Consider the following 20812-nt stretch of genomic DNA (forward strand, 5'->3'; position numbering starts at 1 on the left):
CCTTTACAAAGACATTTAGGCTGTAAGGAATTTATTGACAGATTGGAATTTTTTTTTTTTTAATATTTATTGCCTGACTAATGAATATATTGGACTGAAAAATGTTGAATACCCCTGGGGGAGCTGGATGACCTAAAATGCGACTTTTACTTTGAAGTACACCACCGGAGGTCGCATACTCGCATTTTCGTCTGTGTTTAACTTGACAGCCGCCAGTCATCGGGGAGAAGAGAACTTACTGGAGCGAACTAGAACAAGCAGAACGTCCATAAATGTCCCTGCAGGTCCATGTGCTTCCAGACAGTGTGGTGACACGTGAGCAGAGGACCCAGCACTGATGACAGGAAAACAACGAACCGTAGATTGGAATAATTTCGCAGCTCTCGCGAAAGAGCATGGTTTAAACCTCGAAGAGGCAATACACGTCCCCACAAGCGGTAAGTGCCGCTACTAGCGCACAGTCACAATGTTGCACCAAACCCGGTGACCCGTGGGAATATGCTACTTCCATTGGCTTGTTCTCGCTCTAATAGACACAGTGACAGAGACTCAAAAAGAAGATAATACACTTGAAACGCCATAAGGGTTATCAGATCTACCACGGTTATTTTTTTGTGCGGAGTCATTTGCTCAATCGTAAAACGGCAACACCATTCATTAGGTCACCACCTACGGCATGATGTCGGCTTGCTAGCTTGGTTGCTAGCTGGATACCTCCGGCCCACAAAGCACAAACAAAAGGCAGAAAACTTTCCGATCATAAATATGAAAGTAAAATAAATCCAAACGTATACCGTTATTGACCACCTTAACCCTGGCGTCCCTAGTTTGTGCATGTTATTATATGCTAATATAAAAATATAAAAAACCTTTGGAAATAGCAAATCACCAAGCCCACAACGCGTGGCGATGCGACGCGTTGCGGGCTTGTAGATTTTAGCTACATTTTATTAGAGAAAAAAAAATGTTGGAAAAGGGATTTCATAAATACATACATGGTTTTCAAATGGGGCTCAATTAAGTGGTTAAACCCAACAAGCCAGAGCTGGTTCCAGCCTAAAGCTAAGTGGACGGGTTCACATCAGATTAGTGGAAATATGGTTCATAATAATAGCATATTAAATGCTGGTCATGGCCGTTTTTCCTGGGCTGGTGTTAAGGTTATGTAAGGACTGTCTGATCATCTGATGGAAGCATTTTTTTCCTGAAAATGAGTATAACTGTGGTGTCACGGATGGTGACTTTAGTAAAGATTGAGATGTTACAAATGTACAATTCATCATACCGATATGTACACTTGACACAGTGCCCCATGAATATGTAGAAGACAGTGGAACAGATGTGTCAAATTCTGTCATAAATATACATACTGTACTATTATTGCATTGTGTTCAGAGAGGCATATTAGTATAGGCATTCGAAAAAAGGGGTCAATCAACCTCAAACAAACTGCGATAGAAACGCTTTCAACTTTTTTGTTTCAGAAATATGTTCCCAGTGGTGAAACATAATTCAACATATTGAAAAATGCTAAAATAGGTGATGGTGCCATTAACAACCTATATAAGGCAAAATTCCCAAAATGTAATCTTCATTTAAGTAGCATGCGTTTTCATCATTCTGAATCATTGCAAGCATTTGTTTTGCACGAAAAACAATCCTTGGGCTAAAAACGGCCATAGCCACTTGCCCAAATGTGTTCAAAAGTTCAAAAGAGTGGTGTGTGTTACTTGTAGTAGTAATAAAGTAATTACTATTAAAAATAATTTACTGACGTAATGTGGTGGTCATAACTGAACAAAATCCTCTGTCTCTCTGTTTTTCTCTGTTTTTAAACGGGCCCATCCATCTAAAATGGTCTGTGTGGTGGATTCTAAAGGTCCTCAGTGTAGTCTTCTCCTTACGGATTCAACAATCATCAACAAAGGTTTATTTGTCTCTCAGTCATTCAGGTACAGTATAAGCAGGGAAGTGTTGGTGTGGCATGCTCTGCAAGACTGCTTACAATCTTAATGACTGACTGTACCTTGTGCGGTTTACATTTCTAACTAATAACCTATTCATTCAATTAATCAATCAATCAATCAATCAAAAAACTCCCATTTTGGGCTAGGACATGACAACGCACAGATTGTTGCTTTAACATTACTTATAAAGAGAACATTACTGCAAAAAAGAACTGCCCTTGGCTTCAGAGTGAAAAGCTATGCTAAATATTGATCACATGAACAGAGCAAAGCTCTGGTTATGAAGAAGAGGGGGGAAATGGAGAGCCTACAAACCCCTGGGGGACACCTTTTTAACAACGGATATAGGGTTTCAAGTGGTTAACTTGTTGATTAAATGGTATTTTCTGTGTACCATAAACAAATTATTGGCCGGCATTTATAATCGTTTGCTCTCCTTTTTTTCCAACCTTGGCATGGGTGCATAGTTGCAATGAAGAATCCCCGTTTGTGCTGTATCTGATATTGTTGTTTGTTTCCAGGTGTTGTGTATAAGAAAGAAATGCCAAAGAAGCGCAAGACTCAGGCGTGGGACGAGCTGAAACAGGCTGGCAATGAACGTTTTAAGACAGGCCAGTATGGAGAGGCCACTGAGCTATACAGCCAGGCTATCAAAGAACTGGAGAAGACGGGTAAAGGTAAATGTTTGTGCATGCACATTATTACGAAAAGTCTGTTTCTTTATCCGACGGCTTTGCTTTTTATTCCTCTTTGTCTGAATGTTGTGTTGTCTTGTTTTGTTAATGACTCTTTTGGTTTTCGATTTCATATTTCAGTTCTGTTTTTTAGTTCAACTAGTTTTATAGTAAGTTTTCAACTCAAGGTGCATTTACAGCTTTAATAATTCTTGTCTAGAAATTCTTATATTCTACTAATGACTAGTAATAGTAATAATGAGCTTTTATTTTGTTTTAGCATTTGCTTTTGTAATCTAAGCATTTAAATGTTTGTAATACAAACCCTTTTGTATGTAGTTCAGCTCTCGTGTACAATATTGATCATGAACTGGAAAGAACAAAACAATGAACAGGAATCCAGCTCTCTGTCTTGATTCCATTATTAAAAGTCGACAACCAAAGCAATTTTCCCTAATCTTATTAGTTTTAGGTTGTTTTGTAGTTCAACTTCGCATTGCCGTTTCAGTTGTAAGTGTGGTGATATCTATTCTCATTTTTGAGTGGTGCAACCACTCCAAGGAACAGCAATGTGGCTATGAGCACCAGTATGACTATGAGTACCAGTAGGGGTGCTGTTGTGCCAGAGACAGATAGTGCTACACTGTTGCCTGCTAATGAGAGAGAGGAGAGGGGGGGAGGGGAGTTGCACCACTCAGTTCACACAGGTGTGATTTCCCCCCCCTTTTTTCTGTTTTTGTGCTGTTTTGGTGAATAATAGTAGTTTTCCAACTGAATTCCATGTAGGAAATGAGTTATTGAAGCAGTCTTTCTTTCTGTATTGGACTATGGAGATGTCATCTATAGAAAAGCAGCTCCTTCTGTCCTCAAGCCCTTGGATGCAGTTTATCACTCTGCTCTGAGATTTATATCTGGTGAACCTTATAGAACTCATCACTGCATCAGAGTGGGCTGGCCTTCCTTGGCCGACAGGAAAAATAAACTTAAATAAATAAATTGGTATCTGTTTATTTTTAAAGCAATTGATTGACGTTACCGTTGTATATTAAAGCTCTGCTGGATTGGAATCCTGTAACATATAGGACACGCTCCAGTCACTGGCTTATACTAAAGGTTCCAAATGTAAACACAGAACTGGGGAAAACAGCCTTTTGTTTTAGTGCCCCAACCACGTGGAATGACTTACAGCATAAATTAAAGATCTGCTCTCCCATTACATACGGTCTTGAAATCTTTGATTACAGACTTACCCCCAAGTGTCTGCAACTGTTTGTAAACATGTATTCGATCACACAATGAGGAAATGTTGCTGTTCTGTTTTTTATTTTTATTTTTTATTGCTATGAAAATGTTGTACTGTATCTCGACAACACTGCAAATGAGGGAAACCTCAATGTCTCGAATAAATAAAGGTTTGAATGAATGACCTTTTTCTGAACTGTCTAATATACTTGGTCATGTGACAATAGCCGATCTATGGGCTTGTAACAAGTAGCATCATGATACATTGTGAGCTTTTAACAATTTCTGACAATTTCTGCCTATAATGACCTTCCCAAAAGGTTGAGAAGGTTAAAATGCCCCTTGCTGTCCATTTGTCTCTGACAGGTGTTTCTCTCCTTTATTGTATAACAGCTGTCTATCTTGTCTGTATGTGTATCACACATCTTTGATTTAGATAGTTGAGAGACAGGGACAGTAACAAACAAACATATTGAAATGCATAAATCTAGATGCATTGACATTAGTTTTCGTTGTTTTCCAGGTAAGAATCCAGAGGATCTGAGTGTTATCTATTCTAACAGAGCAGCCAGCTACTTGAAGGATGGCAACTGTACACAATGCATCCAAGACTGCAACACGTGAGACTATTTATTATCACTTGATTATTATGTCTTACCATTGATTTATAGTATCTTACCTGTCAAAGGCTACTGATGTAACTCTGGCTTTTATATCAGATGCTGAGATGATGTTTTAAGTCTTTACACAGCAGTTGCATTTATTTTGCATGCTTAATCAGCATTGACTTAAACTGCTGCTTATGTCGGTACATAACAAGAAAACACATATGTGTCGATGAAGTGAGGTAATGTTTCAAAACGAGGGTTGATTATTATTATTTTTCACCAAGAATAATACCATCAATCTGTGTGAAATATTGTCACGTTTATTCTTCACACTCCTGGTGTGTAAGGACCTTTACACAGAATGAATAGAATACACAATTAAAGACAAATGATAACGACAATTGGGTGCTCGGGTGGCACAGTGCTAAAATACCTGCCCACCACCGCAGAGTCTGGGGGTTTGAATACACGCAGTCAAGCTTTAGTCAAGCGTCTTCTACCACACAAACACAATTGGCCTGTGTTCGGGGGACGGACGCCAGGCAGGGAGGTTCATATTTCTCACTGCATATACCATATACTCATACGGCTGCACCCCGTCGGTGGGGAGTGTTGGACGGGAGGAGTAGGGCTCTACATCCTCCCGGTAGGGACTCCTCACTGGCAGGTGAGCCAGTAAGATACAACACACAGAAATGTGTAAGTGGTGTGGGCAGGAATCAATTGGCATAATGGCTAAATTGGGGAGAAAAGGGTAAAAAGCAAAAAATGCAATCGTAATAACACAACAAACTAAAGTGCTACCACTATTGTGTCATACTATCCTTTATCCTTGTCTGTCATTCTGTCAATCTGACTGACTCTCTTTATCTCCCCATCTGTTAGTGGGATAAATAAAATCTCTCTCTTTCTCCCTCTCCCTCTCTCTCTCTCTCTCTCTCTCTCTCAGGTCTCTGGACTTAGTTCCTTTCAATGTAAAGTCTCTCCTGCGCCGAGCAGCGGCCTACGAGGCTCTAGAGCGCTACCGTCTGGCCTATGTAGACTATAAAACCGCCCTGGCGGTGGACAACAACATACCCTCCGCACATGACGGCACTGGCAGGTAGGAACCATACCGTATAGAGATACACCATGCACCTCACTGGAGAGGAGCCTGGGTTTCATGCCTCCCTCTTTAAGCCCTATCTATTTAATTGTATGACAAACAGCAAAAGCTAGAAATAGATCTGCTTTAGATCTGAACCTATGTTTTACCAGTATAGAAAATGAGACCTTTCCTCCTCACAAGATGGAGCCCCCATTCATTGAGTTAAATGGACAGGTGGTGCCATCTTGTGGGGTCTGCCACTATTGCAACAACACAGTGTGATGCTGCTATATAAATATTTGAAGTTTTTCAGAAAACTTAGGTCAGGCTTTAGAAGGCGTTTTTAGAATCGGCCTTAGGCCTAAATGGGTTAAGTACAGTGGTAGTACTCTCTTTTCAATAGTAACACTGGCAGTGGTCATAGTAGAACTGATGGTACCATTTGTGCTTGTAGTAGGAATAATAGTAGTAGTTTTGGCAGTAGTAACTTGTATTGTTTAATGTTGTTAGTAGTACTCTAAAAAGAGACAGAGGTTGTTGCTAAGGAGGTTTTTATGAGGTTTCTCTCCGTGACAACTTACTCAAAAATGTCTTATGTGAATAAGTGTATTATGTGGCTGCTAGGGTTTGTCTGTCAGGGAGGCACTTGGGGACACTGGGGAGGTATTGGACTTTCATATCACAAAAAAAATAAATATATATATTATTATTTTCTTTTTATTATTATTATATGCAGCTAAGCATGGCAAGGCGCCATGCAGATAAAATTGTGCAGGAAACCCTGTAGGTGAACTTTCTGTGAAGATATAGATCTATATGCTCACAATCTGTCCTCCTGCAAAAATGTCTCTGTAGAAGAGCCAGGTAGACCCAACTACAACATGGCCAAACTAAGGACCCCAGAGTTAATGTGCTTAACAGGCCTGTTTGTGTCTGTCTGCAGGATGACCAAGGTTCTGATGGAGATGGACGGACTATCGTGGAGGGAGAAACTACCTGCCATCCCCACTGTCACGCTGACCATGAAACAAGCCATGCTGAATGCCTGTCACGCTGCTAACACAGAGAACGGAGGAAACAGGGAAAAGCAGAACACACCACCAGGTAGGTGAAGAGACCTTGCAAACCACACCGCTGTGGTTTTTAGTGGCTACGCCAAGCCCTTTTCATTTCAAGGAGCCCCAGTTTGATATGCATTAGTCCACAGACACCTATGTTTATTCATGGGACCCCAATCTATACAGTACACAAATCTCATTTAACTATACACTGTAGACTGTTCCTCTAACATGTGCTGTGATTCTGTCATCCTGTTATGTCAGCTCCCAGTGCGCAAGACATGAAGAAAGGTCAATTGCTGAAGGAGGAGGGCAACGCTCTGGTGAAGAAAGGAGAACATCAGAAAGCTGTCGACAAATACACACAGAGTCTGAAACACAACCCCACAGAGGTTGCCACATACACCAACAGGTAGTGCACACACACACACACACACACACACACACACACACACACACCATCTAGGGAAATCATTTCAATATACTGTATGGTAGGGCTGCACGATTAATCGAAATCGCGATTTTTGGATTTGGACGATTACAAAAAATGATAATCGAAAGTTGTAAAACGTGGATGCACACACGCTTTGCACACGCCTCTGTGCTTGTGTTTGTTTTCAGGGTGCTGGAGCAGGTTGGGACGCTCGTGTTGCAGTCTCTCACAGGCACAGATCGACTTTTTTGGGGTGCGCACGCTTTTCCGACACACCGAAGATCCGAAGTGGGGGGACATGCGATGCGAAAAGGCGATGGTCCGACATGCGCTGCTCCCGTGCTTGCGGTTAGGGTTAGGTTAGGATTGAGGTTTCGGATCAATAGTATGTCGGAACTAAAGCCTGCACCCGACTTTTTTTGGGTCTGTCCCTTTGGGAGAGTGGGAGACGGCAGCACGTATTTTTCCAGTGCCTGGAGAATGGACAGGCATAGCGGCGAGTAGCTCTGGTTCATAGCCGACCTCCTGTCCCTTATTATCGTAAAGTCGGGTAGTGTGCACTGTTTATTTTGCATCGAGGAGCCATGTGTCTGACTCTGTTGACTGTGTATGTCGCCTCAGCTAAAAACACAAGGGAAGCCTGTCTTATGTTTCGCCGTACGAGCTGTTGCATCAGCATGCAAAAAAAATAGCAAGCTCACAATCCGCATGTTGTGAGCTAGTAGATCGTCTATATTCAGCACGTGTAAAAATGGAGGATGAAACGTTCAGAAACCTTTGCCTTCACAGTACACAAGCTGGCTGTCACAAGTTGAAAAGAGATGTGGCCCATATGACGAGACATAATCAAAATGGAAAACAATTAGGCCTACAGATTCAGTGGCATTTCACATTGTACGGGTGCAGGAAGAGTGGGCACCTAAACATTACATTTTTTCCAAAATGTTTTTTTTAAAGAATTAATTTGGACATATTGTAAACGTTTTCACTTGTTTAATCCCAACGGGGATTTATCTTTCTTTGTTTAAAAGACAAATATGCCTTAAAACACTACTTGCCCTCTATATCTAAAAAATAAAAAACACTTTAAATATTTTTTATTTCTTTCATAAATAGAGAATCTTTCACTCAATAGGAACTGCTCCTGTCCAAGTTGAGGATGTCATATGACATATGTCCATGTGTGGTCCAGCCCCAGGGAATGTATGGAATGCACATGCTAATACAAAAGTATTTAAATATTGTTTTGATGCTCATATTATTCTTAGGAAGTATTAAGTTGTTTTATTTTGCATATGCATTCCATAGGGCTGGACTAGCTCTGGTCCATAGCCTTACTGCTTAAGGTTATGGACCAGAGCTGGACCACACATGGACATATCATCAACCTGCGATGGGAGCAGTCCCTATTCTCTTTATGAAAGAAATAAAATATTGATGGTGTTTTAAAATAAAAAATGTATTCATAGAAGGCAAGTATAATGTTTTAAGGCATATTTGTCTTATTAGCCAGGGATCCTTACGGTTTGGAATTTATTCCAATAGGAAAATTCACATTTGTTTGCATTTGTTTGCATGTATTTATTTTACTGAAAAAATAATCAAAATCAAAATCAAGGTTTCAGAGAACATAATCAAGGTTATTTTTTTAGGCAAAATCATGCAGCCCTACTGTAAGGGCTTGAATGGTGGAGAAAACCAGCAGTAACAAACGTACGCTTACTGCTTTGGAAACCATTCCTGATACCGTCCCAAGTTCCCAACCTACGCTTACTGCTTTGGAAACCATTCCTGATACCGTCCCAATATGAAGTTATATATATATATATATATATATATATATATATATATATATATATAGAACTGCGTCGTCAAAATTAATTATGCGCTGTCAATCAAGCGCCGGGAAGCGCTTCTGCGTACCAACAGCTGGGGCCGCCCAGAATGATTATTATGGCCAGAATACTAGTAAATTCTGTTGCAGGAGCATTTCCCACTGACTGCCACTGAAAGTAGCTACTGGCCAATCACAGCACGTCTTGCACAAGTGCACTGGCCATTGTGGCTAATCACAGCGCGTCCTTACTCAAATGAGGGAGGATTCCATGCTGCTCACTGCTGGGAGGAGGGCGGTTGACAGCAGGATAGGAGTTTACTACTGAGTAAACCTGACACAAATGGTTCGGCTTCTCCGTTTCAGATGTGGAGCTTCAGGTGTGAGCTAGTAGATTGGCTATTTAAATAAAAAAGTATCTAAATATTGCTTTGATGCTTATATTATCCTTAGGACGTATTAAGAAGTTAGAATATGCATATAGGGCTGGACCACACATGGACCTATAGCTGCAATTTGCAACTCTAGATTTTTTTTAAATAATGGGATGAATCTAGAGTTGCAATACTCTTCATTGACTCCCCAGTCCCCACTTATCCAATAAATATTGTTTTGCTATAAGTTATTCATGCATCCCTCTTTTATCCATCCGGAGAGGTGGGTCGCCACATTTTAGGAGCACCAAGTAACTCCTCCAGGTGCTCCTCTACTCTGAGTACTAGACCAAAACAGTTGTGTGCAGCAGAGCATGTGAGCGGAGCGGCCGATAATTCCGCTCTTCGCTCTCGACGGCTTTTGTTACGCTCGCTCCGCGCTCACGTTCATCTCCCCCACGCCGCTCTACGCTCGCTCCGCCTCACTTCAAAATCCACCCACTCGCGCTCACATGCTCTGTTGTAGCCCATCGTCATGTGTCCAAATCCAAAAGAACAGATATGTAAACTGTCGACACGCCATGAGCGGTGCATTGGTGATTTGTATGTCTATTCTCATGGACAGTCCGTGAAGCAGATTACGAGTATGGGGCTGGGCTTGAGTCTGAGAGCAGGCCCGGCGCCAGGATGAAATGACTGAGAGGGCATTGAGATTTTTGAGGGGGCACAAAGGCAAAGAGGTTGATTTAAGGGCGCAAACATCCCCTTTACCCCCCCCCCCCCCCCCCCCCCCCCGTGGTGCCGGGCCTGCTTGAGAGGCAATGATTGATGTAAACTGCTAGCCAAGCTTGCACAGTGCTGTGCCGTGTGCACTGAGCGGCTCGGAGCGGCTCGGAGCGGAGGACAGTTCTCGCTCCGGAAGTCAATCCAACCCATTTAAAAACCCACTCCGCGCTCACGTCAAAATCCCCCCCGCTCCGCTCACATGCTCTGGTGTGCAGCCAGGATTTTTCTTAACTAGTGGCTGCATCATTGGAGTCAGTTTTTCTAATATTAACGTGTGTTTGTGCGTGTGTGTGATAATGATGCGACTGTATGTGTGATAATGATGTGACAACGTGTGTGCAGGGCGCTGTGCTACCTGTCATTGAAGCAGGCCAAGGAGGCGGTGCGTGACTGTGACCAGGCTCTGTGGTATGACAGCTGTAACATCAAGGCTCTGTACAGGAGAGCTCAGGCTCACAGGCAGCTGAAGGTGAGAACACACACACACACACACACACACACACAGGCTCACAGACGCTTCCCCGTTTTTCCTACCCGATTTTGCACCAGTGAGGGGCGGGGTGGCAAGGCGATGGCCCTAGTTACAGTTAATTGAATCGTCAAAACTCCTGCATTTGATCATCCATTTATTCCACTAGATTAGACCATAGACCATTTTATGATTTTTATCCAGAATGAAAACATTCTCTGAGGTAAATGAGTTGGTGTACATTTCCCATAATAGCCTATAGCCACTATAATGTTTTAGTTATTACATAACTTAATATGCTTGGCTGTATTCTTCTTGGACAAATATGAAAAGAAACTCTTATGGAAAGGCTATATTATTTTACTTATTTTGACCAATTAGTATAATTTAGTATAGTCGTTGCATAAATTGTATTTGTAGGCTACTGTCATGAAAGTTTATAATGGTTAGAGAAATTTGAAGTTTCGACACCAGTAGTAGTAGTAGTGAATTAGCAAACTGGACATTTGGACTGAATGTTTTCTTTATCCTCGTGTTGGGCTTCTGTTTTCGCAGAAGTTCTTATTTGTGTTGGTGGTGTGGGCTAGCCCCTCCCTCCCCTCACTGTGTGTGCATGGTGTGGGCTAGCCCCTCCCTCCCCTCACTGTGTGTGCATGGTGTGGGCTAGCCCCTCCCTCCCCTCACTGGTGCAAAACCGTCAAAGGGCCAATATTTTATTATAGTTTTGAAGTAGTTCACGCATATACATGGTATTTGCTGTTATTTCATTCCGTGACCACGCGTGCCGGAAGTGTGGGAGGGAATAATTATGGTATACCCACCGAAAAAACCTAGAACACACCACTGACTCACTGAGTTCCCCCTTTCTTTGTTGGACAGCTGCTCAATTAGCCTGCTAGCCATCGTGTCCAGTGGTCCACCACGCAAGTGGCCAAACGTGTTTCTCAATAGAAGAGCATGTGTAGACCAGAGCAATAGAGTAAGACAGAGTTACGACAACTCCATTCACTTCACAGGGCCAGGCTCTTCTACATAGACTTTTATTGAAAAGGGACAACCGGAAGTTTACGGAATGCATTGGTGTCTATGGGCTCGCGTGACTACATGAACCACGTGACCAGGCTGCTTTTATTTTTTTGCCGATGCGTTCCCAGATTGGAGCACCACTGACATAGAAACAGAGGTTTTTCTGAAAACTGTCAGGATTTAGAGTCCTCGGGTCTAAATGGGTTAAAGTTTGAAAAATGTGGCCTATATTGTATGCCTGAAACGTGGTCTCCAGGTTTAACGTGGTCTCCAGGTTTAACGTGGTCTCCAGGTTTAACGTGGTCTCCAGGGTTAACGTGGTCTCCAGGTTTATCGTGGTCTCCAGGTTTAACGTGGTCTCCAGGGTTAACGTGGTCTCCAGGTTTATCGTGGTCTCCAGGTTTATCGTGGTCTCCAGGTTTAACGTGGTCTCCAGGGTTAACGTGGTCTCCAGGTTTATCGTGGTCTCCAGGTTTATCGTGGTCTCCAGGTTTAACGTGGTCTCCAGGTTTATCGTGGTCTCCACTCTCCAGGTTTAACGTGGTCTCCAGGTTTATCGTGGTCTCCAAGTTTAACGTCGTCTTACTCTCCAGGTTTAACGTGGTCTCCAGGTTTAATGTGGTCTTACTCTCCAGGTTTAACGTAGTCTCCAGGTTTAATGTGGTCTCCAGGTTTAACGTGGTCTCCAGGTTTAACGTGGTCTTACTCTCCAGGTTTAACGTGGTCTCCAGGTTTTATGTGGTCTCCAGGTTTAACATGGCTAAAATGTTTTTCAGGACAACAAGGCCTGCGAGGAAGACCTCATTCGCCTGCTGAAGGTGGAGCCAAAGAATACAGCCGCCCTCAATTTGATGCAGGAGGTACAGAAGAAGAAGTGACACGACCATACTGCCAGGAAGTGTGTGTGTGTGTGGGGGGGGGGGGGAGTCGAGACAAGACTTGTCAGATCATCGGGAGCAGCGGTGACACGATTTCAACCAATTACAAACAAGACTGACGGTTGGTTCTCGCAAAAACATCTTCTATCCATTTATCGCTGATTGTCGGTTCTGGCTCCGGTTTGTTTTTCTACTACAGTGGTTCTCCCAACGTTTTAATTTCAAGGACCCCCGCAACTCTAGGTGTGTACAGGTGTGGAACCAAATTAACCCTAGAGTTACAGACCTGTAAAGGGACCCCCCCTCAAGGAACCTGGGTCCCTGCCTGAACCCTACTTGAGAACCTAATGAGATCCATTTGTAGAACTAGTTTGTCTTGAGTGTACTCGGAGTTAAATTAACAGGAGTTTACATTGTAGATTGGGATCTCAGATTTGAAAAGATATGGGGGTCCGTGGCCTAATGCATATTTAACTGGGAGTCCTTGAAATGAAAAAACTAAGTTGAGAATCACTTAGGCAGACGATTTCTGAATACACAAATCCCATGTGATCACTTATTTATGTTATTAAATAACAGTGTGGATAGTCAGTCCTAAAGAGTTGATAAACGAATGTGATTTGCCTGCATTTCAAAGAACAAAGCCATAATGCATCTGTGTCAATGCACCATCATTTGACATCTGTGGTTGGTCATTTCCTACTTTGAACCCTCTTTGAGAGTGGATTGTTTAGATGTGACAATACACATTCTAGAAGTGCTCTAGCAGTATTGTAGAATTGTCCCTAACTGAGAATGGAATGAGGTTGGTTGCTACCAGACACTGGCCGAATGCTGTATCTGCTGTGTCACGCATGTGCGTTTACGGGCTGTGTCCACAGAAAGTGTGACAAAAGTAAATAACTAAACTGAATATGAAACAATTTCCCCAAACTGAATCAAATGTACAGTATGCTGTATCAAACTATGCAGCTGCAAGGCGATACAATGTTGTCGTCTTTTTTCTTTTCTTTTTTGTACTCTTTAGTTTGTGCTGCCTCTCCTTTTTGGTCAAGCGACATTGAAGTGACTTAGGGGCGTGTCATTGCCACTTCCAATGTGCGTAGAAGGCTTGTCCTAGACTCACCGGTGGCAGCTGGGCTGGCTCATGCTTGGGAACCAGGTGACCATTGAAATTGCAAGTTTTTAAACTCACAGGCTAGTTGGGAATTTCTACCTGCACTTGTACGGGAAGGAAGCGATCCTGTGGGATTGCTTGCTTTTCACACAAGTTAGTCCCACATACGTTCCATCAGGACTGCTGCTGTGGGCATGCCTCCATAATGGTCGACATCTCCACGGTGGCTTTCTTTGCAAACATTCTTTCCGACTGCTTCTGCATCATCCTCTACTCAATGAGACTGATCTGTGCTGCACATGCGATCCAAAGCTTGAACCATTGATGGTAATCCTCATGGTTATGATAAACTATCAACGTTGGGTGGTAAATGACCGGATTGTCTCACACAGTGAGGAGTGCGCCAGCGCCAAATACATGGCGGAAAGGCTGGCAATTAAAAAAAGGCTTTCTGTGAGCACGGCCCTGAAGAAAACTGAATAGTTTTAGAATTTTGCACAGGGACAGGTTTTGATTGGATTTTCACGCCACCTTTCAGCCGACCCACACCCCTCCCATCCAAAAGGTTTCAGTGCTGAACCTGTGAACCTAAACACTGGTTTTCATTGTGTCTTTTGAGTTGTCCCTGAAGTCTTTCCTACAGTGCCTGGCGCCAGCTTTACAGCGGCTCTTTTGAAGACACACAGCAGTGACTTAACCACATTAACTATTTTTGAGAGCAGAAATTCTCAAAGCAAGCTTATGCCTACATGTGTAATATGTATACTAGCCGTCTGTCGTTTGATGCAGAAACAAATAAATATATCTAAAGATCACAACACGTCACATCCAAGCTGCTAGATTGGCTATTTTCATTGTGGCGCCAGAACTTATCGAGAGCTATTGAGAGAATTATGACACTGCGATTGGTCATCCATTGTAAACTGAGAATATTTATACAATATTCAATCTCTTTTTGTGTGGCTAAAACAATGCACAGATTTGTGCTCAGAGATAATTAAAAAAATAAGAGAGAATGGAAGTAAGGATCAAAGTGTCATTGCTCTCAATAGCTCTTGGTGACACTACACTGTTTCTGATTTAGTCACTGCTATGTGGCTGCAGAAAGCATTATACATTTCCTTATGCAGTTCCTGGTTCACGTTATGTTTACGTTCTTTGTGTCTGAGTTTCTTCTGTTTGGACTCTTGTCATCTAACCTTGTTGTTGGCTAAACTTGGCTCAGCTGTTCCGACCGACCGATCCACCCACCCATCCATGTGTGTGTGAAACTGAACTGAATGTAACTATCATTTTATTCTATTTTATTATGTCATTTATTGGGGTTCCTAGTTTAACGTTCACATGCACATGAAAAGGAACTGGGTGTCATAATCTGCTCTAGCCCTGACACATGACCTAAAACAAATGCTGTTCTGTTGAATGGGGTTTACCTTGTTTGTGTTTCTGCTTGCCTAAAATTGACATAAGACATCTTATTGTTATTTAAAATGAAGCTGTTTAACCACGATGTCGGTGAAATAAAGATATTATTCCATTGTTATCTCATTTAACTGTGTTCATCTATTTTTTATTATCAATGAAAGAAAACATGGATTTCTTTATACGCTTTTCCTTCCAGTGAGCAACATTCTGAGCATTACAGAATGTTTATGTAGTTTTCTTTTTTTTTTCTTCAGTAAAACAATACACATACATACACAAACAACAATAATAATAATAATAGTGACGGTAATCAACACAATGTTTATGTAGTTAGTTAATTATACAGTGTAGAGCATACCATCAAATCTAAAATTTGAAAGATGTCATTGTGGGTTGTCGACAAGGAATGTGGAGGATGCTACTAACTGTAAAGGCATGTCAAACCTTTCAGCAGTAAGTAGAAACAATGAGAAATTGTTTCATTTTATAGCAACAGTATTATCTATAGGCACCCGTATCAACACTAGTTGGGCAGGGACTACCACTGTGCCACCCGAGCGCCCCCTATCTAGCTATCAAAAATGCAATTCATTATCTGCTACTTATTCTAGCTATAGAATAAATGCAATTCATTATCTGCTACTTATTCTGCCCACAGTTGTTCTTTCTACAGAGCATAGAGGCCTGTTACAGTATTGAACTGCAGTACAGTAATTATGTGCTATTTGTCTATCAATAAATACTGCATGATAAACACAGCAAGAAGGTTTTTGCTTTTTAAGTAGACTTACATTTTCTATGAAGTCATCTGTGTCATTCAACAACACACGGTAGCATTGCTATACATTAGAATATTGAGTATTTAGATGGATTTGATATATTAATTTGAAAGTATGGTATGGCTTAATGGCCTTTTTTTTTTTTTTTTACTTTTCTTTTAACTGGCAAACACTTTTGCACTTTCTTTGGGATTTAATCCAGTGGTTCTCAAAGTGGCCCCCAGGGGTCCTTGAGGGTGTTCCAGGGGGTCCCCAGCTAAATGTGTTAATAACCCTAAGAATCTGTTTAATCAATTTAAACTGCATCGTACAAGCTTTCCAATACATTCATTGTGATGATAGCATATATCATTCATCACATACACAATATTCACTATCACCATAACCTTTTCAAAAACCTCACAGTTGTATTTAAATAGTATTTAAGCCTGAAATAAGTTGAGATGCGGACACTGTAGTATACGTTTTGAAGAAGAATGAAGCAAGGTCTGAATGCAGACAATACAGTGTACAAACATTATATAAGGCCTACTGAGGAAATGTTCAACAAGTCATTCCATTCCTGTAGATGTTAAATGTCATGAACCACAAACAAGGCTTTGGCTGTTTGTGATTATCCATTTGGCCTTATTTTAACATGCTGCTGTAGCCTACTTTTAATGCTGTCAATAAAATATCGATCAAAGACGGTGATCGACTGATTAAAAAATATCAGGACACATACACTCACTGTCCCGGTATGCTATTGCCTCTTTGGTCATTTAGAGTTTAATTGAATAAAGCATTAAAAAAAAAGGAGGATGTGTCTTGTCAGATAAGCGTCTGTCGATGAGGCTCACTGATTAAACTACCACATCAAACCTGTCTGTCAGGATTCCTGACTCATAGAGACGGAGTAAACACAATGAGAAATAATTTCATTTTAGTAACAGTGTGCCCTGGCTACAGTATGGCTAGTATCGACACTCACAAAATTATCTCATAAGTGATCAGTGAAAAGGTAAGCGATTTTTTGGCTATTTTTAATAAAAACAAGATTTTGTTAAAATGTTGAAGCTCTATATTGTGATATTAATAATCATGTGTTTGTTCGGTAACAGGGGCCTGCCCAGATCCAGTCCAGCACTAAACACTAACAGTCCTACTTTCTCCATTCTCTCATGTTTTCCAGTCAGTCATGGATTTCATGCCCGACATTTTGGACATGATTTCCCAGACAGCATCTGTACTGTACAAGCTCTGTATGGAGGTCAAGGCCAACAAGGACCGGTGCCGGTGCCTGAGTAAACGTGTGGAACAGTTGGAGAAAGTGGTCAGGAGAATCAAACGAGAAGACATCTCTCCCGAGTTGGAGGAGGTCCTAAATGAGATCAAGTCCACACTAATGTCTGCTGTAGCGGTTGTCAAAACATATACCTTCAACAAGAGCTTGGTCATGCGTACCATTAAGGTCTACAGCCACGTAGATGAGTTTGAGAAGTTGAATATCCGCCTCGATGAAGCATTTCAGAATCTGTCCCTGAATCTGCAGGGAGAGACTCTGTCTTCCTTTCATGCATTCATGAAAGAATTCAAAGAATTGAAATGTCATATTAAAGGTAAGAAAACAACTTTACAGTCAGTTGACACGTCTCATTCAATATAATAGGAATGTAATGATTTATAAACTATAAATTTGTGGCATGTTGTGAGCTAGATTTGTCTGGATAAAGAACCAAATTGCTACATTGTTGCGTTATTAATTAGGTCTGGTTTGTGTTTAAAGCGTCCTGTGTTAAGCAACCAAAAATTGTAAACAAATGACATGCAAGCCGTACAGGCCTTTAGGCTTCATTGCCATACATATTGCCATACCCAACAACGGAGTGTGTGTGTGTGTGTGTGTGTGTGTGTGTGTGTGTGTGTGTGTGTGTGTGTGTGTGTGTGTGTGCGCGCGCGCGCGCGTGCAGGTGTGAGCAGAAGGTGTACCAGAATGGCTGTATGTATGTTGTGCAACCTGGGCCTGACCTGAAGATCTGCCTGAATTGCCCAAAGCAATCATGTGTCACGGTCCGTGACATGTTATGTTTTCTTGTGTACCTTTTATTTTGTAGTATTGTTTTGTGCCATCCTGTCTGCCCCTGTATAGTTCTGTACCTGCCTTGTCTAACCTGTATTGTGATCAGTCTTTGTTTTCCACCTGTGTCCTCTTAGTCCCCCAGCCAATCCCTTTCTTGATTTGAGTGTTGTTCACCTGTGTCTAGTTTTCCCATGTCTATAAGTTTGCCCTTGTGTTGTCAGTTCCTTGTGGGTTCGTAATTTGTTATCAGTGTATGTCTAGCTCCTCGTGATTCCTTGATTTTCCTAGTCCTAGTGTTATGTCCTTGCTCCTAGTGTTCCTAGTTTATTTTCCTGTGTTTGTTCCTGCTCCCCTGGTTTTTTGGTTAATAAACCACCGTGCACTTGACCTGCCTTGTGTCTGCCTCTTCCTCTGCCTTGTCCTGCGCTTGGGTCCTACACACCTCTGACTCTGATCGTGACATCATGCTGATCATATTAGTCTTGAGAATGCAGGCTTACTTTGACATGTGTTTGTGCAGGAAAAACTAGAAAAATTGCTCCTAACCCTATAGGGAACATAGAACCTGGGGAACATAGGGATGACCTCGTTTGGACAACTGATAATAAAATGTTTGACATAACCTTTGCCTTTACAGTGGAACTAAGGTGACGTATATTCTCAACTCAGTTTCGCCCCCTCCCCCCACACCTGTAGATGGGAGAGAAGGGTCGACCCCACCACAGGTCGGGTGTACTTTGTTAACCACATCACTCAAACCACCTCAGCAACCCACACAGGAGTCAGCTCGTAATTATGAGGAGTGGCAGAACCAGCACGGAGCCATGATGCAGCAATGTAACCAGATGTTTACATACGGGGTGAGTGTGATCACTTCTGGCTGCCTGACTTACTGACCAATGGGTGGTTTCAGTGTGCAATCATGTTGTGGACCTGGGGCCATCGGGTAATGCAGGGGTGTTTTAGGGTTTACGTTTCACAGTTCAATGCAATTTTGGTACAGCAGAGGAATGAAGGCCACATGGTCTGAAATGGTTATGACCACCTCCCCCTTTCTCTGCCTAATAGTTCCAAGAGCAGCTTGCAGCATACAACGCACCTGACCGACTGGGGCCTCTACCACATGGCTGGGGTAAGCATAATTTACCATTAAGTGTTATACCCTGTTTTGCTAACAAGAGCCTGTTATTAGGTAATGAGGTAATTGACTATGTTGTTGTAGAGTTGTTTTTTCATGACCTACCCCTATTTTCCAGAGAAGAGAACAGACACCAGTGGCCGAGTGTATTTTGTTCATCACACAACTCGGATGACTCAGTGGGTGGATCCCAGGACACATGGGTATATTAATATCACATTTTGTTAATAATCCTTTGTAACATACAGACCCTGTTGCTAAAGCGCATGTTCAAACGTTTAGTGGCAACATTCTGTTATTGATGTTGTGTGTGTGTGTGTGTGTGTGTGTGTGTGTGTGTGTGTGTGTGTGTGTGTGTGTGCACGTGCGTGCGTGCGTGCGTGCATGCGTGTGTGTCTGTGTGTGTGCGTGTGTGCGTTATTATTTCAAGGGTGGTGTATGAAAAGCCCCTGCCAAATGGTTGGGAGAAGAAGTTCATGGCGAATGGGATTCCTTACTTCGTAGACCATAATAGGGGAACTACCACCTACGTTGATCCTCGCACAGGGAAATCCTCACTGTCTCAGATATAAATAATACAAATTAAAATAGACATATTATAGCCTCTTGAGAGAGAAAAAGCCATGTCTTAGTTAATAGGGTATCTTTGAAAAACAAAGAAAGGGTCCCCCACACTGTCAGACACTTGCCAACATGTTGCTGTTTAGAAGATTACACCTATATGGACCACAATAGAAACGAGCCCCTTGGGTCTTTGTGTGTCATTTGTTTTTTGACTGTATACTACATATAGTACACATGTACTGTTAATAAAGTATTCAATCCCCCAGGGGTCTGTATAATTGGTCCACTTCTTTTCCCCATTAACCCAAATCTCTTCACTGAAAATAGATCTATAAGATAGATCTACAAGATCACAATGCGTTGGGAGCTTTTATAATCAATTCACTCCTAACTCCTAGGCAGAAATGTTCGCCTACAGTATCTTCACAGAATGTTGGCCTATTAACATTGTCTGTCCTGATGAAGGTCTAATCGACCGAAACGTTGTGTATATATATATATATATATATACCGTATATATACATATATATATGGTATCTAGCTATCTTTGAATTGTCTTTATCTATATGCAGATTAGTTGCAGAGTGGAGATTATATATTATATTATATTATATAGGAGTGGAAGAGCAGACTCAAACTCTCTTTGAAGGCTTCAATGAAGTTGTGCCTCAGCAGTACAATTTGCATACAATCTATGATAGAATAGTGGTGTCCATTTCTCCATTCCAAAAAAAGATTGACATAAACCATTTCCTGCTTCTGCTTTATGCAGTTTTCCTGTTCAACAGTGTTAAAACTTAATTGGGGAACTATGGGTATCTTTGACAACATTTGAAAAATCTGTTATTCGATGAATCGCCGTCGAGCATGAAAGCAATCATTGGAAATCACACAAGCAAACAAAAAGTCAGCACTCCGACAAAAGCTGTATTTAATGTCCCCTAGATGATGCTGTGTGGGATGCAGCAGATAGACTTGGATGACTGGCAGGGAAACAGCATCTACAAACACTATGTGGGCAGCAGCACGCAGATCCTGTGGTTCTGGCAGGTTTGTACTGTAGTATAGAGACGCATGTGAACGAACGCGCGCACGCACAAAGGTCAGTGTAGGACAGCTCGTCATATTTTTACCCTTCTATATTTTTAAACGTACAGTTCTCTGACCTGAGGCCGTTTAAAAAAAAAAGCTGCTTATCTCCATATTTTTGGTATATATTTTTGGTAAATTCATGCCCTTACCTATACTTATAATCATACTACAGTGTCAGTAGTATGATATAGTGTCTGTTCGG

The 20812-nt window shown here is 41.7% G+C and overlaps 2 protein-coding genes across 3 annotated transcripts; both read left to right on the forward strand.

The window, feature by feature from the left end:
* The first annotated feature begins 208 nt into the window (after positions 1-208).
* tomm34 (translocase of outer mitochondrial membrane 34) lies at positions 209-15101 on the forward strand. 2 transcript variants are annotated; one of them, XM_080789029.1, is made up of 9 exons: positions 300-437; positions 1880-1952; positions 2489-2644; positions 4407-4503; positions 5441-5593; positions 6522-6682; positions 6901-7048; positions 10406-10532; positions 12335-15101. In XM_080789029.1, exons 3-9 carry the CDS (start codon positions 2509-2511, stop codon positions 12434-12436), a joined length of 924 nt encoding a protein of 307 aa, XP_080645155.1. In that variant the 5' UTR covers positions 300-437; positions 1880-1952; positions 2489-2508; the 3' UTR covers positions 12437-15101. The 2 variants fall into 2 exon arrangements, with proteins under 2 accessions (XP_080645154.1, XP_080645155.1); XM_080789028.1 differs by lacking the exon at positions 1880-1952 and having other exon boundaries at positions 209-437.
* A 1545-nt stretch (positions 15102-16646) lies between these two features.
* Positions 16647-19786, forward strand: LOC308328246 (uncharacterized protein). Its single transcript, XM_080782015.1, has 6 exons — positions 16647-16757; positions 16929-17355; positions 18513-18676; positions 18885-18948; positions 19073-19157; positions 19385-19786. The coding sequence occupies exons 2-6, from the start codon at positions 16935-16937 to the stop codon at positions 19524-19526; spliced, it is 876 nt and encodes a 291-aa protein (XP_080638141.1). The 5' UTR covers positions 16647-16757; positions 16929-16934; the 3' UTR covers positions 19527-19786.
* Positions 19787-20812: the final 1026 nt, after the last annotated feature.

This window comes from Protomyctophum bolini, assembly GCF_963924005.1.
Source record: "Protomyctophum bolini genome assembly, chromosome: 2".
Taxonomy (NCBI): domain Eukaryota; kingdom Metazoa; phylum Chordata; class Actinopteri; order Myctophiformes; family Myctophidae; genus Protomyctophum; species Protomyctophum bolini.